This window comes from Nuphar pumila, chromosome 15 (assembly GCF_984573655.1).
Source record: "Nuphar pumila chromosome 15, dmNupPumi1.hap1.1, whole genome shotgun sequence".
NCBI classification, from domain to species: Eukaryota; Viridiplantae; Streptophyta; class Magnoliopsida; order Nymphaeales; family Nymphaeaceae; genus Nuphar; species Nuphar pumila.
Window position 1 is genome coordinate 43,640,063 of NC_143263.1, and position 19,214 is coordinate 43,659,276.

At 37.8% G+C, this 19,214-nt stretch overlaps 1 protein-coding gene across 2 annotated transcripts; it reads right to left on the reverse strand.

Annotated features, from left to right (window-relative positions):
- Nucleotides 1-1,156: 1,156 nt before the first annotated feature.
- On the reverse strand, nt 1,157-17,712 carry LOC149815270 (uncharacterized). 2 transcript variants are annotated; one of them, XM_089988591.1, is made up of 5 exons: nt 17,448-17,712; nt 9,755-9,806; nt 8,239-8,312; nt 2,225-2,380; nt 1,157-1,630 (listed from the first exon to the last, which is right to left on the reverse strand). In XM_089988591.1, the coding sequence occupies exons 1-5, from the start codon at nt 17,570-17,572 to the stop codon at nt 1,588-1,590; spliced, it is 450 nt and encodes a 149-aa protein (XP_089844717.1). In that variant the 5' UTR covers nt 17,573-17,712; the 3' UTR covers nt 1,157-1,587. The 2 variants fall into 2 exon arrangements, with proteins under 2 accessions (XP_089844717.1, XP_089844718.1); XM_089988592.1 differs by having other exon boundaries at nt 1,157-1,627; nt 2,291-2,380; nt 17,448-17,707.
- Nucleotides 17,713-19,214: the final 1,502 nt, after the last annotated feature.

Below are 19,214 nucleotides of genomic sequence, written 5' to 3' on the forward strand. Positions count from 1 at the left end.
CACGTGATTTTGAATCATATGAGATGCAAGCGAACGTGCTCTGAGAGTGTGAATCAAGATTTTTCATGGACCCACATTTCTCTTGTTTGGGTGAAGCATAAACAATGTAAAGGGCGTTGTAGTCCCAGTATTTTCTGGGGAGCTAAACAAATTTTGGTTTTCTAATTGGGATCTATACTTGTCACCTATAGAGTATAGAGGTGGTAATCTCGCTATTGAGAAACTAATGGTCCCACACAGGGGTCGACCGAGTGGCCAGCAGGGTGGTTGTGAGGGTGCTAAGATGAAGGCACCAGATCAAACCCTGTGCACCGGTGTGTCCATAACTTTCAGAGGTGGGTCACGTAAAGCAGGGTGATCATGGGGCCCCACTTGTGGTTTTCCTTGATTTGGCAAGGTTCCTCGTCATAAAAAGAAAAAAAAAGAGAAATTAACGGTCCCACAATGCCTTAATAGTTCTTATATCCTAGATTTCTAGAAACCGTCATTAATGAGGGCCATTTTTCACCACCAATTTCCCTCTTAATCAAATGCACCCTAGTTGAATCAAGTGTACATTTGCTATAGTATTGGCTAAAAAGACACCATAATATCATTCAAGACTTGCTCTTATTGATTGCAAACACCGAAGTACCTGAGCTAGAAAATAATCTTAAGCTCCACATAAAGCTTGATGAAAAACCAAACCAAGATCAAACTTAATAGGCCAGGCTCAAACAAAGCCCAAGTTTGATATTGAACTCAAATATTTTTATGATATACCAAGTTTAAACAGAAGAGAATAGACTTCCAGCTTCATTCAGCAGGTGGGCATTACAAACTGAATGAGACACACACACACACGACCCAACTGGTCCAGTGAGGCCTCATTCTATATTATTGGTTTAAATGATCGAAACAGGCTAAATGTCCCATTGTCTTAGTAGCATGAATAGGATACAGACCAATCACCATTAAGAAGCTTGTTTCATACATGGCTGAAGCATGAAGCTCGTTACCAGTATCAAAATTAGCACTTAAACCATCGCATTTGCAACTGATGCATCAATGAGAATTGTCACACATTCATGCATATGCTGCTGACATACAAGGTTCAGTTTACTGAACTGTCAATCTGAGGCATCAACAAACAACGCACCTGACACAGATACATGTTTGGATAATTGCCCAAGAGGACATACCTTGGTGAAAAATATTTTAATCAGTTTCATTTAAAAGTAAATAAGATTTTCAATAAATATTACAAGACCCATAAACAAAGTGGAATAAAAGAGCCAACTTGATACCAATACAATTTAGCAGCAGCTGAAAGGAAGGATGGGAAAACAAGAAATTAGAGCAATCATGCAAGTAGGGAGTACTGCATGCTTTTCTTGCACATTGTGCATTTCATGGATGCCCCTATCTAAGAACATAGAGATGGAAGTGGTAATGAAGAAAAGAAAGTCAAAGAAAGAAAATGGCAAATTTATGATACTAAATCTGGAGATTCTGTGGTCCATATCTGTGACATTTAATTTAGATTACTTGGGGATACAAGCAAAAGATATATATGCACGTTTGTGATGGCACCGAGGTTAACTGCTGCTAGTATGATTCACATTCCCTTCCTGGCACAGAAGAAAATCTGCTATAGATACAGAAATTAAAATTTTGAATTAGTAAACAAACAAAAACAAAATTAAGAGACAACAGCATTGGGCTGAGGTTGAAGTTAAAGGTAACTGTCAACAGAATAAATTTCATGAAATAAGTGAATATTTCTCATTTTTAGTATCACTAATGCTTTCTATCTAGTATTATAAAAAAAAGGCTTTCTATCTAGATAAAATAATTATATCTGAACTCCAACCATTGAGCAAGCTGCCTCTATGATGTGTAGGGGTGAATATGTAAGGTTAATTAGGTGATTATATGTAATGAATGAATGGTAGCAGGGCATCTTACCTGAGTCCGTTGGGTCTGAATACCCACCAGGGAATTATTATCACATCAACATTGAAAGAAACTAAAAGAAAAAAAGAGGAAGAAAGAGAAAAATAACTTAAGAGAGAATGTGATGCCTATGCAAGCTGATCTTCAGTCAAGTTTTTGAAATGATATAAAATATGTCATAGTATAATTTCATGCATGAATTCAGAATGTCAAAACATATATTGTTGACTTTCTTTGTCTTTCACTTATTAAATATTCTTATATCTAATGAAGGGGATTCTGCTCTTACACCACAAAAATTTGGTAGAAAATACGAAATAAAGCTTCACACTGTGCTGAAACAGTTGGTTCTTGCCTGCTTCGTGAGTTCAAAAGGACAAGGTAGAGTGGATCTTGAGGTGAGAGCTTGAAAAGCTGGATGACGATGTAAGCACATGTGGAGATGCTGCAACTCAAGATGTAAAAAGAATTCAGTATGATAATTTCAGTCAATCACACACACAAGTAGACATGCATGCACACACAAAGATCGAACACAAGCTGAATGAAAGAGCAGAGACTACTAAATGTAGAAACATATTATTGCCATAATATGTAAATTCATAAATGCTGTGATTAATTAGAATGGATGGGAAGTCATGACTGAAACAATCTAGGACATCTCAAATTGCAGGAAACCACAGGCAATAGATGAGCCTGATTTTTTGAGCTTACGGAACGCCTGTGACTATGCAAAAGTGAGGGAACTCAGACAGACAAAGAAGCACTGAGTTGCATGTGTTAAAATGTATCATTCGACAATTGTAATATTATATATATTATATATATATAAAGGATAATACATATTCATATATGGTATATATGCATATGTATTATCCTAATTATATGTATAAAATATATATTTATCTATTTATAGGCATAGGGGTAGTTTAGATATTTCACAGTTTTTACGCATATTCCATTTGGAATATGTTTGTAATTTTATTTTTAATTTTATTTTTTATTTTTCCCTTTTTTGTGGTTTGCGCCACCTAGGGAGGCTCCCCAAAGAGTCGTTGGGGAGCCCCCAACGGTCACAAATGTGACCGTTGGGGGCTCCCAACGACTCCTTTGGGGGCCTTCTTGGTGGCCCCTCTCTTGTGTTATAAATAGGGGTCTCTCCCTTTGTATTCTTAACTCCTTGGAGGAGCTTATGCTCCATTATATGGGGTTTATACCCCCTTCTTCCTTCTTCTTCAATAATATTCAACTTATGACTTTATGTCATATTTTTGCCCCTTGTGTGGGTTTATGTGTTAGCACATTATGTGCTTGTGTTGTTCTCTTTAATGGATTTATTCGCACTTCATGTGCATGTGTATGGATTCTTTATTGAACCTAATGTATTCAAAGTCACTTTCTAACATGGTATCAGAGCCAAGTTGAGATCGAGTTGCTCTTTGGTGCATCGGGAAGCGTGGTATTCAAGAATTTTTTAAAGAAAAATGGTGAAGTATTTATTTCTCTCTCTTTTCTTTCTTAAAGTTATTAGGTATGCATTCTATTTCCTTAAGTATTGTATGAAGAATTTAATATGTTTTTTTTATGTGTACTCTTTGTCATTATGTCTTTTTATAAAAATTTGAGTTACTTGATACTCTATTGAATCTTTTTCGTATACATACTTTTTCGTATGTTTTTCTTTGAAAAATTTGAAAATGATAACTTGTTTGGCGAAAAATTAGATATATGATTGCTCAAAACTTAATGGGTCGGTAAAGATTTATGACCATTGGAGCCTTGAATTTATATTTTAAATCTAACTTTGTTTATAAGAATACCTTTTATATATGGTAAGTCTTTAAAGAAAGGTATGTTAAGATTAAAATGTTTGTGAGATGTAATTTTTCGAAAAATGCTAAATTCCTTAATAAGTTTTGATTCACTTACCCAATGTGTCCTTTTTATATGAGCAACATTTAATCAAGAAAGTTTTTTTTTTATATAATTCCGGTTGAATTAAGTTTTAAAATAGTCTTATGGAATATGGTGATTTTCTTTGCATCTTTATACTCTTAAAAGATTTTTCAATTTGATTTAAAGAGCTTGTCTCATTATAAAATTTATGGTCTTCACTAATGTTTGTTGCGTACTTATTACATTAGGAGTTCGTAATAATCTATTAAGTCATGTTTTTTGATAAAACTTAAAAGCTTTTGAATTTTTCCTCAATAAATGTTTAATTTTATAGATTTATGCCATAGTACAATCTTACTTTATCATAAGGTTTTTTTAACAAATCTATTATTCTTCTTTGTTGGAATTTCTCTCACTTTAGTGGAGTTTCCCCCTTCTTTGGGAATTTTGTGTGTTTTGAGCTCTCTTTAAGGAGCCTTTCGGTCCTTATAATCTTCTTGTGAGTATATACTCTTTTATGAAGATTTCATGGTTGTTGTGAGAAGATTGTTTGTGACTATCTTTTTCCTTGCATAATATCCTTCAACGATTCATTAATACTTGTAACCCTTTGTGGATCTTTTGAGATTGGTTGTGAGCATCATTTTTTAAGTTACAATAGTGGATTTCATAAGATTTTTCAAACTTCACCATCTTTATGAATGCCTATATTGGCCTAAGTTTGTTATTTGCTTATTCAAGATTATTGTCATTTAAAAATCTTGCATTGCATAAAAGTGCATCTATTATCATTTGGTGTGCATTTAATTGCACTTTATATCTATCATAGTTGAGGCATGTTTTTTACTTTTTGATTATTCCAAATCGGTTCTTACGCATGATGTTGCTTAATATTTCATAATTGTGTTAGTTGCATAATAAGTCTTTTTTGTATAAATGACTTCTTTTGAAGATTAAGCATAATTCATGTTTATGCAAAATTGTTGTTATAAAGCATATTATTGTGATTGATTATATTGGACCTTTGATTCAATTTTTAATCGGTCCTCTTTTCTTTGAAAAATGATTCCTAAAGTGTTTATTGCCTTTTTGTGGCATTTATATTTGTCCATCACATGTTTCTTTAATGCATCATTGTTTTGGCCTTATTATTGTTTTATTAGAGATGTTTGTTGAGGTGAGTTATGGGCACCTCGTGTTATATCATTTTAGATTGTCCAAATTGCCATATTATAGATGGTGGTTGAGGTGAGTTATGGGCACCTTGGGACTCTAGAATGATTTGGTATATGATCTCTAATTATGAGTGTGACACTCGTTGTTATGTCTTTTTAGATTGTCCACTTACCATATTATAGATGGGGGTTGAGGTGAGTTATGGGCACCTTGGGACTCTAGAATGATTTGGTATATGAGTGTGTCACTAGTTTGATGTTGGCCATTGATCTTATGACTGCTCTTATTTATATATAAATGTGATGGATATATGATGTTTGAAACCTTAAAATGTTTTAAGGTATATTGAAATCAAGGTTTTAGGGATTATTGCCCAACCTTCCATTGTTTATGAAAATTATGAGTGCATTTGCACATTTGTGATTTTGTGCTTTTGTGCACAAGTGTTCCATATGTTCTTGGTGTGCGTATGTTCACACATTTATTTTCAAGAATATTGTTTTATCGGTTGTTATATATTGTTGAAGATACTTTTACATGGTTTATTCCAAAATGTTATTTTTATGGGTATTCTTTTTTGAAGAATATTGTTTTATTGATTCAAGGTTTGATTTATATATATGTTTGTCATTACAAGTTTGATTACCTCAAAAGTCTTCTCCTTTTATGCCCCTTATCCAAGTGTCATCATATGTAGACAAGAATTTTATTACACCTTCGTGTGTTGGTAGCCCTTTATTGGTTTTTGCTCTCTTGGTCTAGTAGCTGAACACACTTGTCTTGAGTGTTATTTTATGTAGACAAGGTACGTTGATTCACACCATGGTGTGTGATTTTAGTCCATGTTGGCGTTTGTGTCCTTGCTCTAGTCGCTGAGATGTATGCCCATGGTTGGCTTATTTCACTCATTTCAAGTGCCATCTTATATAGACAAGAGATGTATTGTGTTTTAGCCCATGGTTGGCTTGTTACTCTTGTTCTAGTAGCTGAACATACTTGGTTTTGAGTGTATTTTTACGTAGACAAGAGATGCTTTTGGTCTATGTTGGCGTGTATTCTCTTGTTCTTGTCGTAGATGCACTCATTTCAAGTATTATTATATGTAGACAAGAGATTCTTTTGCACACCTTTGTGTGTGTCTTTGGCCTTTAATGACATTATATTTATATTCTTGATCTAGTAGTTTATACACTTGATTTATGGGTTTTGGAGGACTAATGAGGTAGTTGTTTGTAATGGATGAACTATTGTTGAAATTTGCAAAATTTCATTCATGACTTGTGTTTTAAGATATTCAAGTGAATCATATTTTTGATATTCATATTTTAAAATCAAGTTGATTTTTTGACATTTAATCTATATATTAAGTGCTTATGGTATTTTGGCCACTTTTGTATGCAAAATGTGTCCTTTTTTGTCAATTGAGTGAGATTTTTCTAAATGGGTAAGATTCTCTACTCAAATAACACTATTCGTTTTGCTTCGTAAATGGATTTAAAACCTTGTGAACTCTTGTGTTTATTTTTTGTCTAAAGTATGCTTGGAGACTTCGTTTCTCTTGTTTGGCACTTCATTACATGTTTGAAGCATGTTCATTAATGATTCCTTTACGTATTAATTCATTTCATGATAATATATGCATATGCTCTTTATGGCCTTTTAGGATCTCATTCAATAAAGTATATGTTGCTTATGTCTCTTCGTAGGATTATTGTGGTGTCCCTTAGTGGACTATTTTGTTATTCCCCCATTATGGGGTTGTGTTTGTCCAATATTGGACCTTATGAATGTATTATGCATTCTTGCAATATGTTTCCGCTCACTCTTTAAACACGATATATGATTTTGAAAACTTTGGTTTTCTAAATTTTTCTTTTCATGCTAAAGTAATTATCCTATTATGCATAAATTTTGTACCTTGTTAGGAATGTTCTTTTTTGAGTAAAGTGCAAAGATACTTTTTACTTGTTCTTTGTTGTTGTTCCTCAGGATCTTGAAGATAAGAGGAAAAGAAGTACCTTGGATAGATCATGGAAGGTGCTCATCGTTAAAGACATTGGAGGGAGACATTTACAATGACATTCGTCCTGAAGGCTCTTGAAGCCTTGAGATTCTTCTTCTTGCTTTCTTCAATCTTTTCGTTCCCCCACGCAAAGCTTGAGGGGGGGTGTTAAAATGTATCATTCGACAATTGTAATATTATATATATTTTATATATATAAAGGATAATACATATTCATATATGGTATATATGCATATGTATTATCCTAATTATATGTATAAAATATATATTTATCTATTTATAGGCATAGAGGTAGTTTAGACATTTCACAGTTTTTACGCATATTCCATTTGGAATATGTTTGTAATTTTATTTTTAATTTTCTTTTTTATTTTTCCCTTTTTTGTGGTTTGCGCCACCTAGGGAGGCTCCACAAAGAGTCGTTGGGGAGCCCCCAACGGTCACAAATGTGACCGTTGGGGGCTCCCAACGACTCCTTTGGGAGCCTTCTTGGTGGCCCCTCTCTTGTGTTATAAATAGGGGTCTCTCCCTTTGTATTCTTAACTCCTTGGAGGAGCTTATGCTCCATTGTATGGGGTTTATACCCCCTTCTTCCTTCTTCTTCAATAATATTCAACTTATGACTTTATGTCATATTTTTGCCCCTTGTGTGGGTTTATGTGTTAGCACATTATGTGCTTGTGTTGTTCCCTTTAATGGGTTTATTCGCACTTCATGTGCATGTGTATGGGTTCTTTATTGAACCTAATGTATTCAAAGCCACTTTCTAACAGCATGGCTGACAAAGCAGGCAAACATGAATCCACCAGAGCCCATAAAAGGTCACATATTTCACATACAAACAAACAAAACAAAGAAAGTAGCCTGGCAGTACAGACATGCAAGTGATTTATAAATGAACCTACACTCCCAATAACTATTTAGAAAACAAAACCACATTGATAAATAAGAAATAGACAACAATATATATCAGTAACATACCAAGAGCACAAGTAATGTTTGCTATACATCAATGTCAAAATCCATTTATCATCTTCAAATTTTCAATACAACCTTGGAAAACTGTTAGAAAAGGAGCTATTTAATATTTAAAAATCAATAGTTGCAAACCTATAAGTGAAGAGCTTCTCAGTGATCACCAAAATTTTTCCATTTTTCATAATATTTTCCATGCATGGGTATAAAATCAAGCCATGGAGGTGACATACCTGCCAAAACATATCAACAAAATTACCCAAAGAAGAGCACTGATGCAATTGGATTCCTTGTAGATGACCCAGACCTACAACAAAAAGCATATATACGATAAATTTGTGAACTTTTATCGTAACAAAATCAGCAGCCAAAATCAAATTTTGAGGAAGATTGCAAAGAACGATAAAGTATATGTGCACAATGCACATACACTATTCCTTGTCAGAAAGGAAGTTAAATTCACCTAAATCAAGAAGATCACCAGCTAAAAAGCAAACAGGGTACACAACTAAGACAATGAAATTTGGATGCTAACAACCAACCACGTGTGTGTGTATGTGTGTAGATGCTTAAAATTGAAATGACTCGCATGGCTGATCAATTCGATGGTGATAAAAGTCAATTTATATTTTATACTCTGGTGGAAGAAAACAACCCACATGGTTGATTGATTCAATAATTAAAAGAGGATAATGAGATACAGACAACTTTCAGAGTGGACACATGATTTAACAAAATCAACAAGTAGCAGAATGATTAGTTCAGCTCGTAATACTTGACTAGTTTGTGTAAGGTAGGCCCAGTTGAGACTTCTGTGCAGGTCAGATCAGAGACTTGAAGAATTCAAGTCAAGTTACTTGCTTGATTACCTAGTTGTCAAAGTTTAGGAATTGCTGAAGTAATAACAATAGTACCAAACCATAATAATAATAATAATAACAACAACAACGATGACAACAACAGCAGCACCCATAGTAGTAGTAGTAATAGTAGAAGCGGTAATGAAAGTAGTAGAAACAATTGATTTAATGGTGAAAAGGAATGACAAGATACAGTCCAACCTAAATAATGCTATAAGATTCAATTGAACTAACAAGCGAGCAAAAATTATCAGTTATCTTGATTTTTAACCAGTTTTCGTAAGCCAGGCCAAGTTGACAGCAAGTTGGGAACCAGACACTTGAAAGTAGATGAATTCAAGCAAACTCCCAATCTCTCATCAAAATTTAGCCATTGATGAAGTAATAGTGGTAGTACCAACAGCAGCATTTCAGTCCAACAACAACAATGCCACCAGATTTGCTACTAGTAGCAGTAGTATGGTAGTAGAGCTGCGGGCATATTAGATACCAATAAGAGAGTTGTTTACTGATGTTCTCGCTTAGCAACCACATGATTCCTATGACATCAAAGTCAACAGAAACCAAAACCAGAGTGAGGAATAAAGACATGTCAATGTATATATCACAACTAAATTTATCGGGCATAACTATAGATGCCTGTCTTATCCAAGATCAACTCACTTATAAGTTCAACCTCTTGATGGAAAAGTAGAAATTATGCCACAAAGATACACCATTTTTATTCCTGCATCCACTTATATACTTGTCCATCAAACTTCAGAAAAATGGCCATACCTATGAATCTACAAACACATCCATGTGACAGAGCAGAACTTGCAGCCTAGTGTATAATTTGTTCAAAGTTGTGTCAATATTCCTTTTTTAAGAAGATAAGTGAATGTCATACCGAAATAACTGCGACATTAATATAGAAATCAACCAAAGTTGCTGCCATCCACCTGCAAAATTTCACCAGTTCAGTGAGTATAAATATCTTCGGATGATAATCTATAAGAGGGAAGGTATATATCAGACAGTTCTTAAAGCTGTACAGTCAGTCCTTTCAGGTGGATGCATGAAGCTAGTGCATGCTTAAGATATGAATTTTTAAAAAATGAATATGTATTTCTCTTTCTCCGAGTATGTGGTTGAGTACGAAAGCAACCACAGACGAGGTTAGATACAAGCATGATTACCCAAACTTTCTTAGTTAGAGCATAATCTGTCCATTCTTCGATCAAGCAAACATAAAATAAAATAAAAAATACAACTTAATACACCAAGCTTATTCATTTCGTTTGGATCTCTATTCTACAACAATCACGAAGTGCAACTTGACATTAGAACAAATATCCCACGCCAACATGATATTGAAACAAGTCAAATATAATACAAATATGCTACACGGTGCAGAATCAGGAAAACAGGTACAAGGTAAAATCTTAGTAACATACTGTTAGGTGTAAGAAGGACGGTAGAGAGAATTCAAAGGAGAAACTGGGCTGTTTTGAAAGAGGTGGTCTTGATGAGGTGGAATAGTCCCACATTGCTTGTGCTTGAGATTTCTGAGGGCTTTATAAGCCACTTGAGAACTCATACACTTGTTCCTGAGAACAAGGGAGTGGGATGACCACCACACACACGCGCGCGCGCGCGCGCCCGCCCGCCGTGCCGTGCCGAGCCGAGCTCGGGTTCGGGTAATTGGCCCTTTAGGGCCATATCCAATCAAGACAAGTATCTTTTTACCCAAAGTTTCTTTGGATTTGGATTCGGTAACGGGTTATGGGAATGGATAACGGGTCACGACTCCTCGTATTCCGTGCCCGTTATGACGCTTCGGATTCCGTAACGGGTCTCGATCTTTCGAAGACCGTTAACGGATCACGTCCCTCGGATTCCGTAACGGGCTCCTTCCACGTTTCATAACCGTTCGTGGGTTATAAAAGCGTGGTCAGGGGTGGGGTTACGGGAGGACTGAGACAGACGGATTCTGAAGAAGAGCTCTGCGATTTTCCCATCTCTCCTGTTACTCTCTCTTTCTCTTTCCTGTGAGTTATCCAGAAAGGGGTTGTTCTGCAACCTTGGTTCGAAGAGGCTGTTTTCGAAGGACGATCCGTCGGAGTGCACCGTTCGGTTCGTCGTGGCTATTGTATCCTGGGGGAAGGACGCCGGGCCCTGATCTGCACAGTATGTGGGGGCGAATCTTCTCTAAGGGGAGTACTTTCGTACGCCTTAGCCTGATACATAAACTAAACATGTTCATGTTGTTTTCTTTATGTTCTTTGCATTCGTTTGTTCGTATGCTGACGTCTGGATTTTGGTTGTTTGCGGAAACCGACATGCTTGCTCCCTGTTACTGTTTCGGTCGTCTGTTAATCATGTTCTTTACACTGTTGTATTTCTTGATTTATTTCGTGTTTTATATCATGATGACGATTGAGAAACTGTGTGATCCGAAATATGATCCAACAGTCTTAGAGAAGATTCTAAGCATGTCGACTTCTTCTGCGTTTGTACCAAAAGTGGACATGTCCGGTATGCCGGAAAAGTTTGCCGGGCAGAACTTCAAGCGTTGGCAGCAACGCATGAAGATCTGGTTCACTACGATAGGGCTGTTGAATGTTCTGGAAATCGACTGCCCTTCAGTGTCTGATACGAACCCTGACCCTGCTGCAGTCACTGCGGCTGTAGAGTGGAAAGAAAATGACAGTATATGCCGTGGTTGCATATTGTTGGCTCTGTCCAACACATTGTTCGATGTGTACTGTTCTTCGTCTACCACTGCTAAGGGTTTGTGGGATCAACTTGACAAGAAGTACAATACCGAAGACCAAGGTCTTGAAAAGTACTCCGTTGCCAAGTTTCTGAAATATCAGATGGTAGAAGGCAAGTCGGTCACTGAGCAGGCACACGAGTTTCTGCTACTGCTCCATAGTTTGGCTGAGGCTGAAATGAAACTTCCTGAGAAGTTTCAGGTTATGACCATCGTAGAGAAATTTCCTAAGTCTTGGGTAGACTTCGGTATGTCTCTTAAGCACCGTAGAGGAAAAATTTCTCTAGATGATCTTATGGTAGCCATTGTCATTGAAGAGGAGCATAGGAGCCAGAAACAGATCGTAATGCCAACTGAACCGCCTAAGGTGAACATGATGACCGGAGCTTTTAAGGGCAAGGGACAAAAACCAAAATCTGCAATGAAAAACCAGTTTAAACCTAAGGCCAAAATCCAGAAAAAGGCAAAGAACAAACCTTGCTGGAACTGTGGGCAGGTTGGGCACTGGGCTAAGGAATGTCCTTCCAAGAAAGCCAAAGCTCATGGGACCACAGAAGGAACGCCTCAAGTCAACATGGTGACTGAGGTCGTTGGGACCAGTACTGGGTATGTTTCTATTAACCCACAAATCTATCACGTTTATGAGCCAACTGAGTGGCTGGTTGACACTGGGGCTAATGTGCACGTCTGTGCTGATAAGTCTGTCTTTGTCTCATACCAGGCTGCTGCAGGCAGATCCGTGACTATGGGCAATTCAACGGCTGCAAAGGTGTTAGGGATTAGACGCGTGGATCTGAAGTTTCCTTCAGGACGAGTTCTATCTTTACACAGAGTGCATCATGTGCCTGTAGTTAGAAGGAACATTCTAAGTGGTTCATGTCTTGTTAGAGAGGGTTATGAATTTAACTTTAAATGTAATAAAGTTGTTATTTTACATTCTGGAACTTTTATTGGCAAGGGGTATTTAGATAATGGTTTATTCAAACTTCATGTTGAACATGTTTGCAGTGATAAATTAGAAAATGATGTTTCTTTTGATTCATTGTCTAATGTTGCTTATAACATAGAATCATCTGATTTATGGCATAACAGATTAGGTCATGTGAATTTCAATTTTGTGAAACGCATGATGAACTTGAAAATGATTCCTGAGCATTCCATTGATAAAACTAAAAAATGTGAAATTTGTGTGCAAACAAAACAATGTAGGAAACCATTCCATACGATTGTTAGAGATTCTGAAATATTGGATCTGGTGCATACAGATATCTGTGAGTTTAATGGAGTGTTAACTAGAAATCATAAAAAGTATTTTATCACTTTTATAGATGATTGCACTAAATACTGTTACGTGTATCTGCTAAAATCAAAAGATGAAGCTTTTGATAAGTTTCTTAACTTTAAGAATGAAGCAGAAACACAAACTGGTAGAAAACTTAAAAGATTGAGGTCTGATAGAGGAGGAGAATATACTTCTAATAAACTCGATGAATATTGCAAATCTGTTGGAATAGTTCATGAGTTTACTGCTCCATATTCTCCTCAATCCAATGGGATTGCAGAAAGAAAGAATAGAACCCTAACTGACATGATAAATACTCTACTTGGGAGTTCTGGATTACCTACCTATATGTGGGGGGATGCTCTGAATACGGCTTGCCATATTCTGAATAGAGTACCTCAGAAGCATAAGGATAGTAGCCCTTTCGAACTCTGGAGAAATAGGAAAGCTAGCTTAAAATACATTAAAGTGTGGGGGTGCCTTGCTAAGGTACTTGTCCCAGAGCACAATAGAAAGAAGTTGGGTCCTAAAACAGTAGATGCTGTCTTTTTGGGTTATGTAGAGAACAGCTATGCCTACAAGTTCTTAGTAATTAAGTCTGAGATATCTGGCATAGATGTTAACTCTATTGTAGAGCTTCGAGAAGCTACATTCTTTGAGGATGTATTTCCCATGAAAGTTGGTGTACCTCAGAATCTGTCTTCTGTAGATATACCTTCAACTTCTGGTTCTATTCCCGAACATGTGGAAAGGATGACAGATGTGGGGGTAGAACCATCTTGTTCCCATCCTAGACCCGATGAGTCTGAGGAAGTGGTTGAACCTAGAAGGAGCAAGAGACCAAGGATTACCAAGGATTTGGGAAGTGACTTTATCACTTACCTTATCGAAAATGATCCTCCCACTTTCCGAGATGCAATGGCTTCACCTGAAGCAAAGCATTGGAAAGATGCCATCAAGAGTGAAATGGATTCCATTATCTCTAATGGTACTTGGGAACTGGTTGACCTCCCTCGTGGTAGTTCCACAATTGGGTGCAAGTGGATCTTTAAGAAGAAGTTGAAACCAGATGGATCTATTGACAAGTACAAGGCGAGACTGGTTGCCAAGGGGTTCAAACAAAAGGAGGGAATAGATTACTTTGATACCTATTCTCCGGTTACCCGGATGACCACTATTAGGGTGCTTATTGCACTGGCTTCCATTTATGATCTCTCGGTCCATCAAATGGACGTGAAGACCGCTTTCTTGCATGGCGATCTTAAAGAAGAGATTTATATGGATCAACCTGAGGGTTATGTGGCTCCTGGTAATGAAGATAAAGTTTGTAGACTTGTTAAGTCATTATATGGACTGAAACAAGCCCCTAAACAATGGCATGAGAAGTTTGATAATATTATATTATCATTTGACTTTGTTGTCAATGAATCTGATAAGTGTGTTTATTGTAAAGTTAAAAGTGATGGTTGTATTATTTTATGCCTGTATGTAGATGATATTCTACTGTTTGGTTCCAATATGGGAATTGTTAATGAGACAAAGTCGTTTCTTAGTAGTAAATTTGATATGAAGGATATGGGTGTTGCAAGCGTGATCTTAGGCTTAAAGCTGACTCGTTCAGCTGAAGGGTTAACCATTTCTCAATCTCACTTTGTCGAGAAAGTACTTTTTAAATTTGGTTATAACCAAGGGAGATCTGTAGCAACTCCATATGACCCTTCTATCCCTCTTCATAAGAATACGACTGGTGTTCTTGTGTCTCAATTGAGGTATTCCCAGATTATTGGAAGTTTGATGTATCTTGCAAATTGCACGAGACCGGATATTTCGTTCTCCGTGACAAAATTAAGTAGATACACAAGTTGTCCAAATCGCACTCATTGGAAGGCATTGGACAGGGTACTTAGATACCTGAAATGAACTATTTCCTTGAGTTTGCATTACAAGAGATTCCCTGCAGTTCTTGAGGGATATAGTGATGCGAGCTGGATAGCCATGAACTCTGGCAGTTATGGCGTGACAGGGTATGTATTTACCTTGGGTGGCGGCGCAGTCGCCTGGAGATCAGTAAAGCAGACCATCTTGTCTCGGTCTACTTTTGAGGCTGAACTCTGTGCTTTAGATGTCACTGGATTGGAAGCTGAATGGTTAAAGGGACTTCTTGAGGAACTTCCTTTAATGTGCAAGCCAATTCCTGCGATATCTGTGCATTGTGACAATATGGCCACTATTGCAAAGATTAAAAGCACAAAATATAACCAAAAGCAGAGGAGACACATCCAAGTCAGGATAAAATCTGTAAGGGAACTGGTGTCTCAGTTAGTGGTTGTTGTGGACTATGTTGGATCCAAAGAAAACACAGCTGACCCATTAACGAAAGGACTAGATAAGTCTTTAGTCCTAAAATCCAGAGAGGGGATGGGACTGAAACCCATCAGTAGTTCATCTACAGTAGCAACCCAACCTATCTGAGTGGAGATCCCACAAAGTAGGTTCAATGTGGTAATAACAAGCTGTAGGGTGAACTGGATAGCACCTTATTAAAGATGATACTTTGTATCTGTGTCTGTTCCCATGTTTACTCTGGAAAGGTGCTGTAGCTGCAAGTTAAGGAAGAGTTAAAACTCTGAATGGGTTCAAAGGCTTCTAGGCGAGATGTTAGCAGTGCATCTTTGGAGAAGCCCACCTATGTGAGTGTGACTGTGTGGCCGCAGTTCAAGGAATTGGGTTATTCCTGAAGTCACTCATGAAACAGGATTCGGGCGCATGGCCATTAACGCGCCGCCCCTAAAGATTACAACCAGAACCTTTATCATGTTGTTGCTAATGGACACTCCTACACCAAAGGTTCAAGTTCAAGACTTCAGTTCACTTCGTTCCTGTGGGGGTAAAGTTAGTCAACTAAGGTAGTGGTTCAAACCGGAAGGTACCATTGCTGAAAGCATGATATGTCCTGTTGCAGATTGTCACATCTTGCATCTTGGTTTTCTCCCATTTCATTTTTTGAATTTGTGGGGGAATGTTAGGTGTAAGAAGGACGGTAGAGAGAATTCAAAGGAGAAACTGGGCTGTTTTGAAAGAGGTGGTCTTGATGAGGTGGAATAGTCCCACATTGCTTGTGCTTGAGATTTCTGAGGGCTTTATAAGCCACTTGAGAACTCATACACTTGTTCCTGAGAACAAGGGAGTGGGATGACCACCACACACACACGCGCGCGCGCGCGCGCCCGCCCGCCGTGCCGTGCCGAGCCGAGCCGAGCCGGGCCGGGTTCGGGTTCGGGTTCGGGTAATTGGCCCTTTAGGGCCATATCCAATCAAGACAAGTATCTTTTTACCCAAAGTTTCTTTGGATTTGGATTCAGTAACGGGTTATGGGAATGGATAACGGGTCACGACTCCTCGTATTCCGTGCCCGTTATGACGCTTCGGATTCCGTAACGGGTCTCGATCTTTCGAAGACCGTTAACAGATCACGTCCCTCGGATTCCGTAACGGGCTCCTTCCACGTTTCATAACCGTTCGTGGGTTATAAAAGCGTGGTCAGGGGTGGGGTTACGGGAGGACTGAGACAGACGGATTCTGAAGAAGAGCTCTGCGATTTTCCCATCTCTCCTGTTACTCTCTCTTTCTCTTTCCTGTGAGTTATCCAGAAAGGGGTTGTTCTGCAACCTTGGTTCGAAGAGGCTGTTTTCGAAGGACGATCCGTCGGAGTGCACCGTTCGGTTCGTCGTGGCTATTGTATCCTGGGGGAAGGACGCCGGACCCTGATCTGCACAGTATGTGGGGGCGAATCTTCTCTAAGGTGAGTACTTTCGTACGCCTTAGCCTGATACATAAACTAAACATGTTCATGTTGTTTTCTTTATGTTCTTTGCATTCGTTTGTTCGTATGCTGACGTCTGGATTTTGGTTGTTTGCGGAAACCGACATGCTTGCTCCCTGTTACTGTTTCGGTCGTCTGTTAATCATGTTCTTTACAATGTTGTATTTCTTGATTTATTTCGTGTTTTATATCATGATGACGATTGAGAAACTGTGTGATCCGAAATATGATCCAACACATACAACCAATTGCAAAAACTACTACAATAGTGAGCCAAAAATGCAACAAACAACATGAAAAAAACAATTTCAACAGCATGGTGTTGTATAATTCACCATTTTGCAGACAAAAAAGAAAAAAGCCAGAGACGTATGCACACGAGACATCAATGCAACTACAGAACCAAAGAAATTCAATAGAAATATCCAAAGGATAAACAAATAAGTAGTAGATTAAAAAAAGACAGATTGTTGTCTCTCAAGCAAAGAAATCCGATTCCCAACAGCATTCGGCATCAAATTCCATAATTTAAATCTCTTCTGAAACATCTTTGGCATGATTTTTGTAAAATACTTTGTTGGTGCCTCTTATTTCCCACTTATCCCCACAAAATACAAATTTTTCGATACTTATGCACTGGCCTTCAATAAAGCCAATATATGAAAGCTAAAAAACATTAGCAAAGAGAAGAAGAAGAGAGGAAGAAGGGAACAAGAAGTTACTTGGTGAGGAGCTCCAGACGAAAGGGAGAGCCATCAGTGAAGAGAGTGTAGAGGAGAGTCACCAACATGAACAACCCCAGCACGCTGAACACAACCCTTGCTGCAATGACAGGGGAGACCACCATCTCGTCAGCTTCTTCTCTTCCCTTTTCTCGTCTGGACTAATCAAATTAGAGACACCAACAAAGATTCTTCAAATCTTGGAGTGAGATTACTTGCAGAAGAAGGATAAGGGAGTGGAAACAGAGGACGGTAAGCGCTCCGTGGATATAATTGGCGCACATGTAAGACGGTGAAATGGTGAAACGTGAGGCTGGAAATAAATTGAAGGGAAAAGAAATAGTTGACTAAGTTCATGCTATGTTTTAAACAAGTTGCTTCCATAGTATGCTGCCGCATTCATGTATATTATTCCAAAATAACCTTCATTGGTCCACCAATCCCTTATCTTGAATGGGATTTGAGGGTGACGTTTCATCGTTTCATGTCCTCGTTCTCAAGTTCACTTTGTCACTTTTGGACCAAAATGAGCTATCGCATGTGAAGAGCAAGACCAACCGACTTTCAGAAGAGAGTGGGCCCATAACATTTAAACATGCTCTTCTATTTCACCCACTGAATAAATTCCTACCTACCCCGAAACATAGTTAGCAATACTTAAGACGGCAAAAATTCACTTAAATACTGAATACGCTATTTGAAATGTTTTAACATTCAAAAAGATGGTTGAAAAAAATGGCTTAGAAAAATGAGTTAAAAAAAGTATATATATATATATATATAGAGAGAGAGAGAGAGAGAGAGAGAGAGAGAATAGAAATCATGAGATTCATGGTTCATTGTTATCCAAACCAAGATTCTATCCAATTGGATCCATATAACTGAGTTCTTTTGAAGAGTACTTTTTGCACTATAAAATTTCCTGTTCTAACTTTTTTTTTTTTTTGAAAGGCAAGCTGGGGTTAGGCAGACCCCACAAGTTACATACCATTGGGTTTTGAACTTGCAATGTCCCAACGCAATGATGACGTACACTAACAGCTCCTACCAAACAAGCATAGCCCCGTTGGTATGTTCTAAACTTTTCTCCCACAAGAACGTGTTCCTTTTCTTTGCCAATTTTTTGAAAAATTCAGATTTTCATTTGTTTTCTACATATTCAAAGTTTTATTGAAAAACACGTGTTTTAAATGGAGTTTTGCTAACTATGACCCAAAAAATCATGGGTCGAGTCGCAATTATATGTCTTGCCTTTTGGACGTCCAAGACCTGGTTCAAGCTATGAATGTCACCAAGAGAGAAAGTGGTATCAGTTGGCTAAACTAAGAGTCCCTGGTTGTGTGTGTGTAATTCGAATGTGATCCTACAAGATCCATTGAATGGTCGAATCATGCATGAAGCAACTCTTCAACCGTCCAAAGACCAAATTTCTGCAACTATACCACGGCGGGGGTCGCCTGTGTGGTCAGCAAGGTGGTTGTGAAAGTGCTGAGATGAAGGCACCGGATCAAACCTCATTGGCACACCGGTGTAGCTTTCAGATGTGGGCCACCTATGACCGAGTAGTCGTAGGGTCCCACCCGGTGTTTTACTAGATTCGGTGAGGGTTCCTTGTTATTAAAAAAAAAATAACAAATTTCTGCTGCTATTAAGTACAGTGTAATTATTCCCCACTCATCTCTTTGAATATTTTGTGATGAATATCTTGAGCACGATTTCAGGCACCTTTGCACGGATCCTTTGATTATCATTTTGTAGTTTTGGAAA